The 16,222-nt window shown below is 34.0% G+C and overlaps 2 protein-coding genes across 8 annotated transcripts in view; one reads left to right on the forward strand and one right to left on the reverse strand.

Moving 5' to 3' along the window:
* LOC124299102 (oxysterol-binding protein-related protein 8) overlaps positions 1–11,929 on the reverse strand; it is a 28,387-nt gene extending 16,458 nt beyond the window's left edge. For 2 of the 6 annotated variants that reach the window (XM_046752041.1, XM_046752040.1), the window contains exons 1-3: positions 11,543–11,927; positions 9,121–9,266; positions 3,982–4,113 (exon numbers count right to left, since the gene is read on the reverse strand). In XM_046752041.1, coding sequence (XP_046607997.1) covers positions 3,982–4,113; positions 9,121–9,256 — 268 coding nt within the window. In that variant the 5' untranslated portion in view covers positions 9,257–9,266; positions 11,543–11,927. Of the gene's footprint in view, positions 1–3,981; positions 4,114–9,120; positions 9,267–11,542 lie in introns of all 6 variants that reach the window. The other 4 variants (XM_046752046.1, XM_046752042.1, XM_046752043.1 and 1 more) reach the window with 4 other exon arrangements.
* On the forward strand, positions 1,551–15,689 carry LOC124299104 (uncharacterized). Of its 2 annotated transcripts, none has more exons than XM_046752050.1 (6): positions 1,551–1,636; positions 12,878–13,062; positions 13,174–13,231; positions 13,318–13,789; positions 14,552–14,719; positions 15,206–15,689. In XM_046752050.1, exons 2-6 carry the CDS (start codon positions 13,000–13,002, stop codon positions 15,342–15,344), a joined length of 900 nt encoding a protein of 299 aa, XP_046608006.1. In that variant the 5' UTR covers positions 1,551–1,636; positions 12,878–12,999; the 3' UTR covers positions 15,345–15,689. The 2 variants fall into 2 exon arrangements, with proteins under 2 accessions (XP_046608006.1, XP_046608005.1); XM_046752049.1 differs by lacking the exon at positions 1,551–1,636 and adding an exon at positions 12,576–12,760.
* The last annotated feature ends 533 nt before the right edge of the window (positions 15,690–16,222 follow it).

Consider the following 16,222-nt stretch of genomic DNA (forward strand, 5'->3'; position numbering starts at 1 on the left):
AGCATTAAAAGCTGTGCTCTAATTTCCCGGAAATTTCAATAGTGATGAGTATTATTGCCGTTGAATGACCAAGAAATGAAGCCGTAAACTTACAGTAGGTAAGGCTTCTCGCGTACGTGTGATAGATTATTGGATTTTAACATATTGCTTGTCCGGTGGAGGAAATTAAAACTTGAGAACTGGGACAAGCAAATTTTGAACATCATATCCGGGAAGCAGTTTGTAAGCATGAATGAGGCCGACTTCCTTAATAAAATATTAGGAAATGAGCAATGTTTTTGGTGCCAATAATAGTGGGCACAAATAAAACATTATGTTTATTACGTGATAATAATGAATCTAAAAAAATTCAAATAATAGAAACTAAGATATTAATATATTGAGAACACGATTAATTAAGCTTGAGTGTTGTTTTATCCAATTCTAATATTCTTGGATTTATTTTTCTCACTGACTAAATCCTTACAAAATGTCTGTAAAACATTCAACAAATTTTACATGACTGTTTACATCATTTATATAAAGATTGTGAGGAAAAAAACTTACAGAAATCTATATTTATTCACTCTGGGCACGACTGTAAACATTTATTGATGCGACTTTTGGATTCATTTCTATCACGTAGCAGTAGGTATGTTGATTCATTTATATTCACAACCATTGGCACAAATAATACTCCTGGAGATTTTTGAAACCGTTTTTTCTCTTCTGCCAACTTTTGATTCAAAGAGTGGGGTTCATGAACCCTTAAGAAAAGAATTTGCAGCAAGAACCTTACACCAGATTTTCGTCACGGGTCGTTTGAAACGAGGACTAACCAGAAAGATCTGGCAACTTTTTTTTTTTCAATTTTCTACTGATCGATACCATTCTCCTGATGTTCTTCACTGCCCTAGATTAATGTTCCGTCCAAAAACGTATTAACTCTCCACCAGAAAATGAATTGCCTTCGAAAAGACTATTTGATTTTCAAAATATAGCGCGCGAGTTGGAACGGTTTGTTATCCGATTTAAAAAAAAAGTGTTCTTAATATTTAGGGAACACTTTTTTACGGAAAAAAAAAACCAGAAGTGTCAGAACTTTAGGATTAGCTCGCGTTGAAACGACCCGTTCTCTATAAAACTCAAAATTAGAGACACGTTTGAATAAACATTGATGAATAAAGTGTCTATGAGAAATGGTTGAGGGATATTTTTCATGATGGAGTTAAAACGGAACACTGTGGTGCCTAAGAAAGTTCAATTTTGTATTCATTTATTATAATCTTACTTGTTGTCGATGTGCGCAAATCAGGTGTGCTGTGAAATACATTTGAGAAACGTTTTGGAAATTTCATTTTTGAATTTGTATTACATTTATATTCATAAGCAATTTCAGCATTAGTGGTAAATAAGAAGTTGTGCACTACGGAAGTAAAAATATCGCACTGCTAACTGCTTTCAAATATATTATAAGAGATACAATATCTAATCATTCTCTAGTTGTTATCAGCTGTCCATCAGAGTGCTTCCCGTATTATGATTACACTGAAGAAAACCATTTTCAGAGTACATAATTCCGTTCATTGTTGCACGACCACGTTGTAGGGCAAGAAGTTCAAATGCCAAATCCGTAGCCGTGAACATCAAACAGACCGTAAGTTGAAAATTTTTAATTATTCAAGCTTTCTCGAATTCGGCATTCGTTGAAAATAATATTCTATCGCGAAACGATGCCCAAATGGTGGCTGAAGTATAAAACTTGATAAATTGGTGTGTTTTTTTACTCATAGCAAAGTTAGAAAATCCTAAAGGATGTCAAAAATCCAGAATGAAAATTGTTTCCGAAATAATCTGCATTTTTCATCGATTTTCACTGATTCAGATTGCGTTCTCAAGTTCTTTGAAAATTCATTGAAGAATTCAAATGGGTTTCGATGTTCAACAAAATGGCGGTAGTTGTTTGAAAATTGAACACATATTTACTCAAAAACCATCAAAGACCCAAATAGAAAATCGAAGAGGGTCTTCCTTCACAAATATTCTAGAAAGGTCACAGTTTTCACATTTCGACGTGTCACAGGATTCCCAATTTTTGCACAAGAAAGAAAAAGAATATTGGCAATCAAAAATTCGGAAAGAAGGATGTCAAAAACGGTGCAAGATATCGAGAAAGAGATAGAAAAAAATGTTGCTCTAGCAACATTTTTTGTGTACTTTAGGTAATTTGTAATAATAAGAACTTGAGTTTTTTACTTTTGTTAAATGTCACTCATATTACTGAAATGTTGACTACAGCCACAAAGTGCGTTGATAGTTGATAAAAAGAATTCCAGTCACTCCTTGTTAGAAACACATTGTGGTAACGGTTTGATTTTGAAACAATGATAAAGCGTAAAATGTACATATATTTATAGATCGAGAAGGCAATTTTATATTCTCATTGTTAGCAATAGAATATTTGAATAAATCATTTGCACAGGGAAAAAATTAATAAAACATTATACGCTGAGTCAGAGGTCACCTGCAGGCTTTGAGTGTAGAGCACACACACACATTCATGTATATTATATATATATATATATATGTAGGTATACCGGAGGCATCTATCATTTAACCGAGTAGTTACAATCAATACACGTCAAATGTGAGAAGCTAGACCATTTCAATCGACTTGAAAATTAAGAATTTAACGTTCTACCATGCAAATTTTAAATTACACAAACCATATATGACCATTAGGTGCCAAAATAAATGAATATACAATATTCATAGCTTTTGTGGACATATTTTTTTGTATTATTATTATTATTATTATTATTATTATTATTATTTACTGGGTAATTACACGCATTATTAACGAAAAATGTTGAGTTTTGTTAGAGAATTGATGAAAAGCTGCGATGCAAATGTTTGTAAAATAACAGGTGAGGAATGAAAAAAAACGAGAAAAGATTTTTCAATAGTAATTTAGAGCAGACCAATTGAGAAAACTGGATGATTGATTCTATGAGGGTCAGACAGAATATTGTTCACTTTTGTTCGGACACTAGGTGTGATCTTAAACACGTTGTCTATAAATTTATTTGATTACCGTTTCCATCATGGCTATCAGTTTAGCCGTTTGGGCCAGAAATCTAATTTTCTAACCAGGCTGATCTTATTAAAACTCATTTCTTAGCAGTCTAACAAATAGTATTTTATTAATGACAAGACGATATGTAAATTCAAAATTGTGTTCCATTACTCGGTTTAGATAAATTAGGGATATGCGAAGATCAAGTTGTCATACGGTAATCTCAGATTCTGATATAATGTTTCGACGATGGAGTAAGCACAAGAAGAAAAAAAAACAATCAAGACATGTCTGGATAATTCAGCTGATATAAATTTGAACAGGTGGTGTTCATAATTGCTGCTAACTTTGATCACTCACAAGCATACCGAATCGTGATCGTTTCTAGTATGTACAACAGGTATTCACACGCTCAGTACCAGTTACGAATAGTTGAAGGATGTTCGGAGCAGGTGCTAATAGGAATTTGACCTAGTAGTTAAGCACAAATAGTGGTCAATGAGAAAGTGAAAACCGTCTCAAAGTATACGTAACAGATAAAATATTCATTTCGCTACTATCACACCATCCATTTGGCGCTTTTGCAATAACGAATTAAATTTACTTTCCATCATTGGTGAAAAATTATTTTCAGAAGTTGTCAGGAATTTCTACGAATACTGAAAATTTGTTCTGGAAAATATCTGACAAATTCTAATCATTTCCAGAAGTTTTGCAGAAAACGAAGTTCTGAAAAAATATTGAGTTCTTTCTGGAAATTCTTAAAAATTTGTTAAAATCCGAAATTATTAGAATGAACTTAAATCTTTTCAAAAATAATACGGCATATCTGACAAATTTCGAAAAACAGTTTGTGAGAGTTATCCAATAATTTTTATCACCGAAGCACTGCGAAGACTTTGTATAAATTTTTGTATAAATATTACCTGTTGAGGATGGTGGAGCACAAGTAGAAATAATTGTACTTGTCGAGAGTGATTCTAATGACGGTAGTTTTGGCAGCGGTGTTGATCCAGCTTGAACACCGCCTTGTCGAGGTTGTCTATCATCTCCGGCCGCTATGATTCAATTTTAATAAACCCAAGTTATCTTGTTGGTCTTTTAAAAATTACGTCACGCTAATCATTTTACCGTCAATAATTCTCCCACTTCAATTGAAATGTCGTATTTTATACTCTTCATGTCCCTGTGCGGTAATTACAAATAATGTTCACTGTTTTAATTGAGAAAGAAGCTCGTGTAACGATCGAGAGAAACAAACACTCTGTACGATTGCTGAAGAGGCACTATACTCATAAAAAGACTGGAGTCGGACTGACTACTTCATTGATGTCAAGTTATGTTCTTATGCATTAAATAACAGTTAGAGAAAGGCGCTATAGGCGTCGTTAAATTATTTTTCAAACAGCTCATGAAACATACATTTAACAATTCAACGCTTCCGCTCTGCGGTACTCTTATTGACGCATATATTTTCACCAATACAAGCGCCACGTAATTGATTTGCATGATTTTAACTCTAATCGAAAGGCATCTAATATAATTATATCAAATTTTTTCTACGGTCAGTGAACGCTTACTAACGACAGCTGTAACCACCTTACCAGGTTGGAAATATTAAACATCAATTTGGAGAGGCATTTCTTTAAATACACATGCAAATGTAACAAGCAATGTACAAATACACAAATCATACAGTTCTTTATTATAATCGAGAGATCAGCAGAAATAACGAAAAATGTAACTGTTCGCTTTCGAATTTTGATCGCATAAAACGTCCTCTGTTCCACTGAGGCACCTACTCTGAATAGTTTAATACCTGAAAGACCAAAATCGAAAAACTGTTCAAATTTATATTGTATTTTTCTCAACTTTGTAACTTGGATGATTTGAATTACTGAGGTTTTATCAAGTCACTAGGTTGAATAAAAAATTCTACACTATCGTAAATATCGAGATGCGTGTACCTATTTAATTTTTCTGTCCTTTGACCACCATTTGGGCTACAAAAATCGTCCAAAGTTGAATCGTAAGCAAGAAAACCATTACGAAGTTATTGAAAGAACCTATTTGAATATCCATTCTTGCAACATTTCGCACGGTCTGCAGATTCAAGGATTAACAGTTGTAACAGTAGTTGCACAAAAATATCTCTATCCAAGTGTTCCATTGCTAAAACTGTTCCATCGAAAGAAAAAATGAAATACAACGAGCGAAGAAAGTTTTCTACTACAAATTCAGTAACCGTGTGAAATCTTGTGTGCCATGCATTGGGCATGAAAAAATATGGTTATTGTAAATCTAAATGCATGCAAGGTTTAAAAACACCAAATTCAAAGTGATTAGGAGTGCAAATAAACGAGAATATAAAATTATATAGACCATATGCAGACCTCATTTTATGTGACAAGAGGTGATTAGTACCTTTTTTCCAATGAATGATATTCATATTATTCTGTAGACAAAGTTTGGAGACGACGAACGTCGTTCGATATTCCAGAATTTAACATGAGATTGGCTAGAGCTCGGGATTCAGCGTAATCGTATGGTCCATATCGTACTGCACTAAAATATATTCAACTCAAAAAAAAAATAAAGTTAGAAAAAGTGATATTTGTTCAGGGACTAGCCAATTCTACTACAAGCTTTCAGCCAAATACAGTAACACTCACAACATGCTGTAGAAAATATATATGCACCTCAAAAAGGTCATTTTTGAATTTCGACTATCTCACCTCCCAAATTGGATACAAATCATTCAAAAATAATTCCCGAATATTTTCAGATTCTTATTTCAAGTCTAACCCGTGCCGCCAGAGGGTTGATTTCCTCATTTAACCCTTTTCAAAGGAACAGTAAGTTCGCCAAATGGATTTCGATGAGATTTGATATTTTGGGGCGTTTCTTCGGTCGCTAATTACGAAGCTGGACTCAATTTTTTAATTTAAAATATCAGAGCCAATATGGCAATACCAATGAACTTTTGGGATTTTTGTTCGCCATATTGGATCCGCCGTTTTAAATTTCAAACTCTGTACTCCAGATTCGTAATCAGCGACCCAAGATACCTCTCTGTATGAAATCTTATCGAAATCCATTTCGTAGATTTACTGTTCCTTTGAAAAGGATTTAATGGGGACATCAAGCCTCTGGCGGAACGGATGAATTGAGCTAAAAATCTGAAATAATTAGGGAATTAGATTTGAATTATTTGGAATAGATTCGGAATGTGAAAGAGTCGAAATTCAAAAATGACCGTTTGCCCTTTTACCCTTTTACCCTAATACACATTGAGTCGTTTCATTTGGAAGCAAAACTTTTATTTTTAGTTCCTCCCTGAAAAACATATACACATCAAGAAAAACAAGTCCTCGCTCGTAAATATTTTTTAATTGTTATTATAAAAGGTTGTTCCTTCAATATAAAATCTTGACATGTAAATAACAGGGGCAAGATCCAGTTTTTTTTCTAACTTTTATCACTGAGCTATGTCTAGCGATAGGGTACGAGCATGATTCTACAAGTATTTTGAAGATAATGAAATTCTTTATAAAATTGCCATTTGAATTTTTGAAACAAAGTCAATAGTTTAGCTACCAAAGACGGTTAAGGATAAATTTTTACATAAAATTTTATTTCGAGACTCATAACTTTGCACAGTTTGAGATACGAATTCTTGTTTACCTGACACTTCTTTAGAGAATTTAATTCTCTACAAAATGCTCCCAGGATCGAGCCCACGTCATCAAATGTGACTGAGTAGCAACAATTTGAAAAGAAGACTACATCTTACACATGTTATTTAATTGAAAAAACTTCCAACTCCAAAGAGCGATCTTTTAAAATTAGGTTATTGAAATATACTTCGCCGTGGATTTTTTTCATAAAACAAGTTTATCAGGTAGAAGTGAGAAAACAAAACGTTACTTCCAGTCGTAACACCCTGATACTCATCTCTATATATATGTAACACAAGTGCTCCAAACTATATATTTTATGAAGAAAGAAGCAAATCGACAATAAATTTCAGAAATATGATTCAAAACACAAGAGTTGAAAATGTTTTTAAATCAGATGGTAAAAGGTACAGGAATACTCTTGATGTATTAACTATTGTGGCCTGCTTCTAAAACATTGACCAACTCTCTTACAAGGAATTTTGAATTCTCTCAATTTTATCCAGTCAATTCGAATTATTTGTACTTTGTCGTTGTATCTTTGAAAATAACTTTATCTGCTAACAGCATTCAAATCTTTTTCAGATATACATATAGGAGATGCTAGAAATCTGCTCTTATATTTGAATAACTCATAATAAATTCTCTTATTACGTATGAATAACAAGCCAAATAAAATTGCTCAGTGAATAAGCAGCGATTGAGAGATATGTGTTATTCAAAGGGTAGTTAGAGCAACGGTTAGGAATTATAAGCAACATGTAACATTAGACCTGTCCTTAAGAAGGGCAAAATCGAATTTTAATGGTCTTACCCTTAATTCTTTCGAAATAATTCAAAAAAAAAAGTCTGAATTTTTAAAAAAATTTCCCTCCATGTTTACCCACGCCTAGGAAGCCTTACTTTTACACATAAGAAAAGCATTGGTTTTTCGGGATTTTTAATCGTTTTTTTACCGCTGCCGTAATTATCAGCTAAAAAATCGCAAATTCTCAGAAAATGTTGACAGTTATGTTACCTTTTTGCTAAATTTTGTTAAAAATTCGATTTTGCCCTTCTTAAGGACAGGTCTAATGTAACATTGTAGGAAAATAAATTTGCCTCTCAACTCTGCACATTTAATCTGGGAGATTTTGAAGCTGCAAGATTTGAAGCAGGTTAATTTGGCCTCGGAGTTTCGATAAATAAGACAGTGGAAAGGTAACAAAATCACTAGTAATATTGACTGCTATGAATTATACTAAGTACATCGATGATTGAATAATACATCAGAGCTATATATGAATTTATCATGACAACCTTGGTTGAGAAATGCTTCTGTATATTTAAAAAAAAAAAGAAGAAATTCCGCTCAAGTTTTAGCAAATTCTTATTATTTTCACAAGGTTCGAACTTTTTCAAAATTATCAGGTACCGGCACAGTGTTTTACAAAATTTTCAGGTATATAGCAGAGTTTTTGTAATGCTCCAGAAATTTTTAAAAGATATCTCTTTCAAAATTCTCCTCTACAATCTCAGATATATTTTTATTATCAATCGATTTTTTTTTCGTTGAAAGATATTTTAATTTTACTGACTAAAAAATTGATACTGAATTTTCACTTCTGTATTGGAAACCAGAAATCATTTACAAAACCTTGTACCATATCCGTAAGTGTTTAAATGTGTAAGTAACCAGACTAATATCCGAGACTCTTGTCAAAAGTTTTCAGGTACAATTGTTTAGAAATATACAAAAACATTTTTCCACCAAGGAGTGCCGATTGCAATTGGCCTGCAGAATCCTGTCATGTTCTATTTGTGCTTGGGCGTTTAATGACAACAATCTATCACTTGTATAAATATACAAACATTTCAGGTAACATTAAAAACCGTGCATCTACTTATCAAAAATGAGATACGATTTGCAGATGAAACATTCAAGAGGCACGCGAAGCGAGACATATTTTCAATTTAGTGTTTGATATCTACGACAAAACTTGCATTGAATTCGCTTCGTAAGAAGTTGAGCTACAGTATCAAGCACTTCAAGTATTGTTATACGATGTAACAAAGACTGAAATTGAATGAATGCCGACTATTGAATCCGAAAAACTCTAAAATATTTGTTTGACAAGTAGTTCTAAGTCTTCCGAATCAAATTACTTTTTTGTTCAATTAAATGACGCAAATGGTATGAAATTCAACTTCAACTATTAACAGGAATTACTTTCTCAACCGTTCAATTTTTATCCATGCGTGTTAAGATAGGAATAGATGTAACACGTATATGTAAGTAAATGAAATAAGATGGCGATAACATTTGTCTCTAAAGGGAATTAAACATTTTTCAAATAGACAACATAGAATACCACCAATTACTGTTTAAATCGCACTTATAATACTCACGACTGCTAAGCGAACGACTGACGTTAGGTGGGGTCATAGTTTTGAATGGCTCAGAAGGATTTCCTACTGAGACAGAATAAGATTCAGATTGTGTTCGACGTTCTCCACCAGGCACCATGATTGGTTGTGAACTCATTTTTTTATTACTGCAATATAATAAAAACAAACATATACATACATACATTTTTGTGCTGTTAGTTCAATTTAACGAATACACATTAGAGATGTAAATACATCCAATTTGATCCGCTGATGTGAATAACTATTGCATGTAATATTTGAAATCATGCAGAACATGGTAGTTAGCTGTAATAACTACTGGAGAGTCGAATAATGACAAGCAGAATATGACCCAGTCATTTTTACGTCGGATCGCCTTTAAATACAGAGTAGCAGCATCGGATAGTTGTGTATTTATCATACGACTTGAATTATGCATCATACAAGCTTTGCGTTAGAACAAATTCCAGAATTCTATCCATGCGATATGAAAACTGAAGCTAACAAAGCGAGCATCAGATCTCCGGATTATTGGTTCTGCTCAAACTTCCAGGGTCTTTTCCTTGACCTTAAATATAGAGCTTGTGATATGTAATTTCATCTAACAGGCTTCTCTTCACTCCGGTTACAATTATTCACACAGCTAGTAATTGGATGAGTGAAATGCCGTAAGAAATTAAATCTCCTTTCGTATCTTTGCGTCAAATATTAATTTTCATCAGCGTCGAATCAAGTTTCAATAATGAGAGATTATAGATTCGATGTGAAAAGATAGATTATTTCAGAGCAATAGTGAAGTAATTACGAATATATAAATTCAACTAGAGAAAGTACATTAGATGAAACTGCACATCAAGGGATCCATATTTAAGACGAAAGACATGGTTTTTTGTAAAATCCATGACCTTGAAGTCTGATATATAATATATATGTGAAATTTACAAAGTTACTGCCATATTCGAATTTCAGAATTATAACTACTGTCTGTTATTTGCCGAACATTGAGCTTCATTTTCTAGACTGGAGAGGAATCAGCGGTGAAAACACGGAAAAACGAATCTTGAGTACTGAATTTGACTATCAAAAATAGATAATCACATATTGGTTGGATTACTTTGCTTAGATAACGTGTAACCTAGAAAAAATAATATCGGCAAAACCGAAAGAAGAATAAATTACACAATAACGAAAATTTAACAGCAATATTGCTGAATTGATAATTATTCCAATAATAGTCAGTGTCTAAAACGGGTTCGACGCCGTTTCGACATAAATAAAGTTCACAGATTTAGTATTTTTCGCGGTTCATATTTTCGACACAAGTTTTCAAAATACCAACTTTGAGCCGAAACGATGCCTAAATAACGCCGAAATCGGAAAATTGAATATTTTTTACCGCTATTGACGTAATGTTGGCTTGCGAAATATTGATGTCCGATTCAATTAGTCAATTACATGTCATCAATCAATGCATCCATTTGACACGAAACAACCAGTAGCTACAAATTGTCCTCTTGGAGTTTGTTCAAATAATTTCGTCTATAAATTTCAGTGGTGAAACCAATTGCGAATTTTTTTCCTCTCGATATTCCAACAAGCTTACATTGACAATATATATGACCAGCTTATTATTGTCCTGACGAAAAATCAATTTCGGCACACGAAAATGAAAGTATAATAGAGTATAATAGAGTATAATAGAGGACAAACGTATATTTGAATGCGAATTAATTCACGGGAAGATTCACACCCTTTCGAGATAATGATTAATCAATATTTTGAACGTAAACAGCGCACATTGACAGGAGCGCTGTTAACTTTGATAGCTTTATTGACTACAAGTAAGCGTGTATAATACACAGTAGGCATAATACGCATGTGTCACTGTATCAATGAATCGAGGTCAATCAACCAACTGAAACATGTACGTATAATTATAATGACCGCTGAAAATGATTTTTCCCGAGTGAATGAGATCATGCGACGTCGAATAAAATCAATTTCAAATAACGCGCAGAGAGAATCACCTCCTAAGCGTAGAACGTATTACGTCACTCTGCTGAATACGTGAAAAAAAAAGTGTGTGTGCGGCACAGGGAAACGAAACTTGAAATGTGGGAAGAAATATCGCCCACAGTTACGCTTTAGGTTTTTCGCGAGCGTCTGGCATCGATATCAAAATGTAATAACGTCTAGTTTACGTTACTTGCACACCAGACTCTCGCTAAAAGTACACTTCGTCCGCATCGTCCGTATCCAGCATGCGCCCATACATTACGTGTATCATATATATATGTAGAAATGCGGTGTGCGCACTGCGGTACACCAACACTCTGCTATATTACGGCACTACATTCTGTAACTGGTAATTGAAAACTGAAATAACACACACGTTGTACTGGTTAAGAAATTAAACACTTACTGCGTTCCGGTAACGGCATCCACTGTTCACCTTTCGCCTGTATTCATGTTCGCAATGAATATTTATATCGAAATTACACAAGTAGAACAAAAAAAAAAAACTACGTATCTGGCAACAGCGTTCTGTACAGGCAGGCAGTTATTAAAATAGCGAGCGTTTTTTCCTCGTTAGAATAACTAGTTGCACACGATTAATAATCAACTAATCACTTCAATTAGGATTTCGTTTACACGCGTAAATTCATTAAATGTATCCAAATTGAACATTTAAATTCATCTGTTGTTTGGATGGATATTATTTACGTACGTAGCGCGTTCTCCGGACGGATCATAAATACTACACGTGCGACGTTAACGACGTCAGGGGAGTGACTGACACTCTGACAGTTTGGTTATTCGGTTCAGTCGGTACGAGAGTTCGGCGCAATTCTGTTGCGATCGAGATCCACCTGGTTCCGATATTCGATCAGAACTGTTTTCCGTCCCATCCGCTCTGCCGGATTGTCGCTCGGATATGTCTCGCTCCTAGGGAGTTCTTACCGCTCGCGATAAGGAAAAATCGACGCGTGGTGGTAATATTCAATGATGCCTTAACCTTCCGGCTAATTTATTTTCGGTCCGGAACAAAATGCAAGCTCGATTTTAATCTTTAGCTCTGCCTTCAGCCAGTCACGCACGCGAGCACTGGGATACTACCTCTATGTGTATAAACCGATAGTGTAGACGCGCTCGCCGTTCTGTTGTTATTAGAAGTCTATGGAATTTGCGAAGTCTAGCAGTTTCGTAGCTCCATGTTTTTTCTACTGGATGATATTTGAGAAATTTATGAATTTGAAAACAATTATAAAATTCCTTAATGGTTCGTTGTTCTTATCGGTTAACCATGTAAACAAATAGCTGCCTGAAATAAGATGGCATTGGTGTTTCCTGTAAAAACCTTCTACGAGTCGCATTGCAAGATCATCGATTAGTCAATCTTGAGCATCCCTGTAGCCAGTGACTCTTTCGTACAAAGGGAACACTAGCGACGCCAGGCCGTACAAAAAATAAACCTGATATAAACGATTACTCTACAAGTTTCTCAATTCACCCATTTGAATTTGTGCTCCTTGTGTAGTCTCAATGGTTTGAATGTTACTTGTCTGTTTGTGCGTATTTTAACGTGTTGTGCCTGATATTTCACAGAAAATAAGAAATTATTTGAAAGAAATGTCGCGCAGTAAGTAAGGTTAACTTTAATTAGGTACTATTTGATATTTTTATTCATAATGGGTGTGCGGTTGGTGTTTATTCCACGAAAGGAAATTAATGAACTATAATTTGTTTGATACTATAGCTTCGCAGAGCGTGCGTCGTCAACTGCAGCGACTGATTGCACGATTTAAGTTTGAAGAATTAGAATTAGCAGTGCTACCCATTTTTCCTGAATTGACGTGGAACAATTTGAGGTCGTTGTTGATGAAGCATCATCAAAATTTTACAACTCGTGCATCTATTAGCATCATCGAACAAATTATAACAGTAAGTATGGATATTACAGAAATAGAATATCGAACTAATTTTTAACATTTTTACAAATATCACTATTTCTGTGCCTTTAAAATAATAATTGATGTACATATTTTCTTATAGACTGCAAAAATTGGAAACAATGACTTAAGAGATCGACTATCAATCCTAGAAGTGATAGGTATAGTGTTGAAATTAAGTGACAAAAATATCACAAACTGTTAAGGTATCTGATGATTAACTGCCAGATTTCAATTTTTTTCACAGAGGTGAGTCGGCATTCGAATCAAAGAATTTGGACATGTCACGAATTGCGTGGCGAGACCGTGACAATGTCTGGTTTTCAATCAGACAGCGAAATTCGAGATAGAGTTACAAAAGAATTTTTGAGAAGTGTGCAGAATATGGAAGTGCAAATTACGTCATACAATGGGATAACTTTTTTGACACTACGATCAAGCAAAAGGTCTACAAGTCGACGAGTCAAAAATGTTGAAACTTTATATTTTGCCTTTTGTAAAGGAGAAAAATATTTCTTCAGTGGGAAGAAAAATATGGGCAAAAATTATTTACTGGCTATGGCGCAAGCTTTGGGCTATACCAATACAAAGCCTGGCAAACTGTCAGGTAGAGATTTGAAATCGCTGATAAAGCTGCTTAGGGCGAAACAGCAAGGAGCGATGAACAGCAAAAATATATCTCTTCCTCCTGTCTATCCAGGGTTGCAGCCTGTAGTTCGGTAAGATCTGCTGTTCGATTCTACTTCAATTTCACGATCATTTTCATGATGAACAGACTTTCCTAGTAAAAAAATCTCAGAAATGTATTATTTTTTTGAATAGTTCTGACAAAAATTCTATACTGTTTCTGGATGCGTTTAAACTAATCTATTAATTTCGAATTTCAACAAAATCTAAAGATGTTTTGGAAACAATTTGCATTTTTTCAAATTCTTCTTACATTGATAACCTTAAAAACTCTGAACTTTCTTCTTTCTGACTATTTCTGACCAAATCAAAATAGAGGTGTAAATTGAATCAATTCCTGGAGAAAATTCGTATTTTTTTATTTAAACCTAATCATGTATCATAAACCTGAAAAATATCTGGTCTAGAGTTGCTGCATTTTTCTTGATATTACTGCATTATTTAGAAATTTCCAAGAAACAGTTGAAATAATTTTTCTGAAATGGAATTGTAAAGTTTTAAACATATCTGCAAAAGCATACTTTCAGTAACATTAGAATTATGATGTCTGTTCAGAAATTTTATGTTAATATCAAGGCTTATCCGTAAATCTGCCGAAATTCAGTTTGCGCATGGAATTGTGATGTTTCTACAAAATTTCTAGAAATTAATAGAATGTAACAGAGATTTTTAAAAAGAGATGTGATACTGTCACATTCTGATAAATTCACATCGTGCGTCGAGTCGTAGAAATTTCTTTTATTTTATGAAAATAATTTCCCACAATTGCTCAAGCTTATTATTTACCCTTGCAGAAGCACAGGTATAGACTTTACTGAATCAAAACAAAGAGGGGAATACATAGATAAATGTTTTGGGACTGAGGCCCCGAAAACTGAGATGCTGGCTGTTAATATTGCTTCTGAAGTGTGGGACTGTCCGGAGTTAGTTCCTGAAATGGAGGGAGAATCTGGCATTTGCAAGTGAGTAAACAACATTTTAGAGTACATCACATTTTTAATTTCCAATCCCAAATCATCTTTGTATGGCAGCGCCATCATCCTCTATAAAACTTTTGTATGTTGAATTTTATCTTCCAAAAGTTCTGATTTGTTTATTGTTGATTTTCGAATTTGGTGAAACTATTATGCTTGTGACATAATGTATTTCAAAAGATTTAGACACATTCATAACAGAAGCTCTTTCCCAACTGCACTTTGCATATTTGGTTTGTTAAGCTTCGTCTAACATGAAAATGGAAAAAACAGTTAGTGTAAACTATTGAAAAACTAGAGGCTTAATGTGTTGCTCAAGATAAGACAGTTTGAACTTTATCCACTTGGTAGTGTATTCACTACCCTTCATTTTAAGAAGTCCCTGTTGGCCTGTAACGAGTTCAGAATAAAATTTCCCTGGAGGTAAGTATTTTAGAATATTATGTATTCAGTATGATTAATTCTAATTTATAGGTGGGAATTTCACAGCACTTACATACCAGGCATGATGAAGAAATTAGTGCAGCGTCGTGTTCTGACTATTCCATTACCAATTTATGTTCAGGACATGTTGATAATAGGGAGGAATGAAACGACTTTGCGTTCATATTGAGCATTTTAAAATCCGACGTTTGTCAATCAAGGAACAATGGAGCTCTGGAGGATACCAAGGTGACAATGGTTCTGGGGTATTAATGACGATATTTAGTAATTTCGATACTGGTTCGAAGGTTTTAATGACGACGCTAAATTGTTTAGTCAGCTCAAAATAAATTCTGCAAATAATGAGATTTATTTTGGGCTTTTATTGATCAAAATAACGATGCAAACGGTGCTAGTTATATTTATTTTAAGACGTTGCTATCATTTTTTGAAATTTTACAAAAATGATCCTACGACAGCGATATAAAATAGATCCATCAAAATGAAACTAGTACCTGAAATTCACTAAAATCGGTTAAAATTGATTTCTTTTACATCGTGAAATGCGGGGGTGTCACCTATGTTGACTATTATCCAGTCCTACATATAACTGATAGAAAAAAGCTGTAGTCAACGCAATTTTACCGGATAATAGTCAAGACATTTGACACGCCTACATTTCGCGAATCAAAACAAGCATTTTTTTATCGATTTCAGTGATGCTTTCGCTGCTAGCTCGAATCTATTTTTCATAAATAATCGGATTAATCTATTTCGTATCGCCTTTTCGCGGTAGTCCACAAAATTTCGCAAAACTAGCTGTCAGTCAATAAAGACTGACTATAGCATTTTCTTAACTAGAGATTACTGATATTTATTGTAATTTAACGACTATTATATGGATTTTTAATATAATAAAATGTTGACAATGACACAGGAATTTTGCTGTAATCACCTTTTGCAAAATAGCTTAGATATAAGGAAAACGATCGACACAGGCTGTTTAGCTCTATCTGCAGTTCGAAAAAGGGGTTTGCCCCACTTTACAGCTAAGATGCCTCCAAGCAC

Source organism: Neodiprion virginianus, chromosome 2 (assembly GCF_021901495.1).
Source record: "Neodiprion virginianus isolate iyNeoVirg1 chromosome 2, iyNeoVirg1.1, whole genome shotgun sequence".
Lineage (NCBI taxonomy): Eukaryota > Metazoa > Arthropoda > Insecta > Hymenoptera > Diprionidae > Neodiprion > Neodiprion virginianus.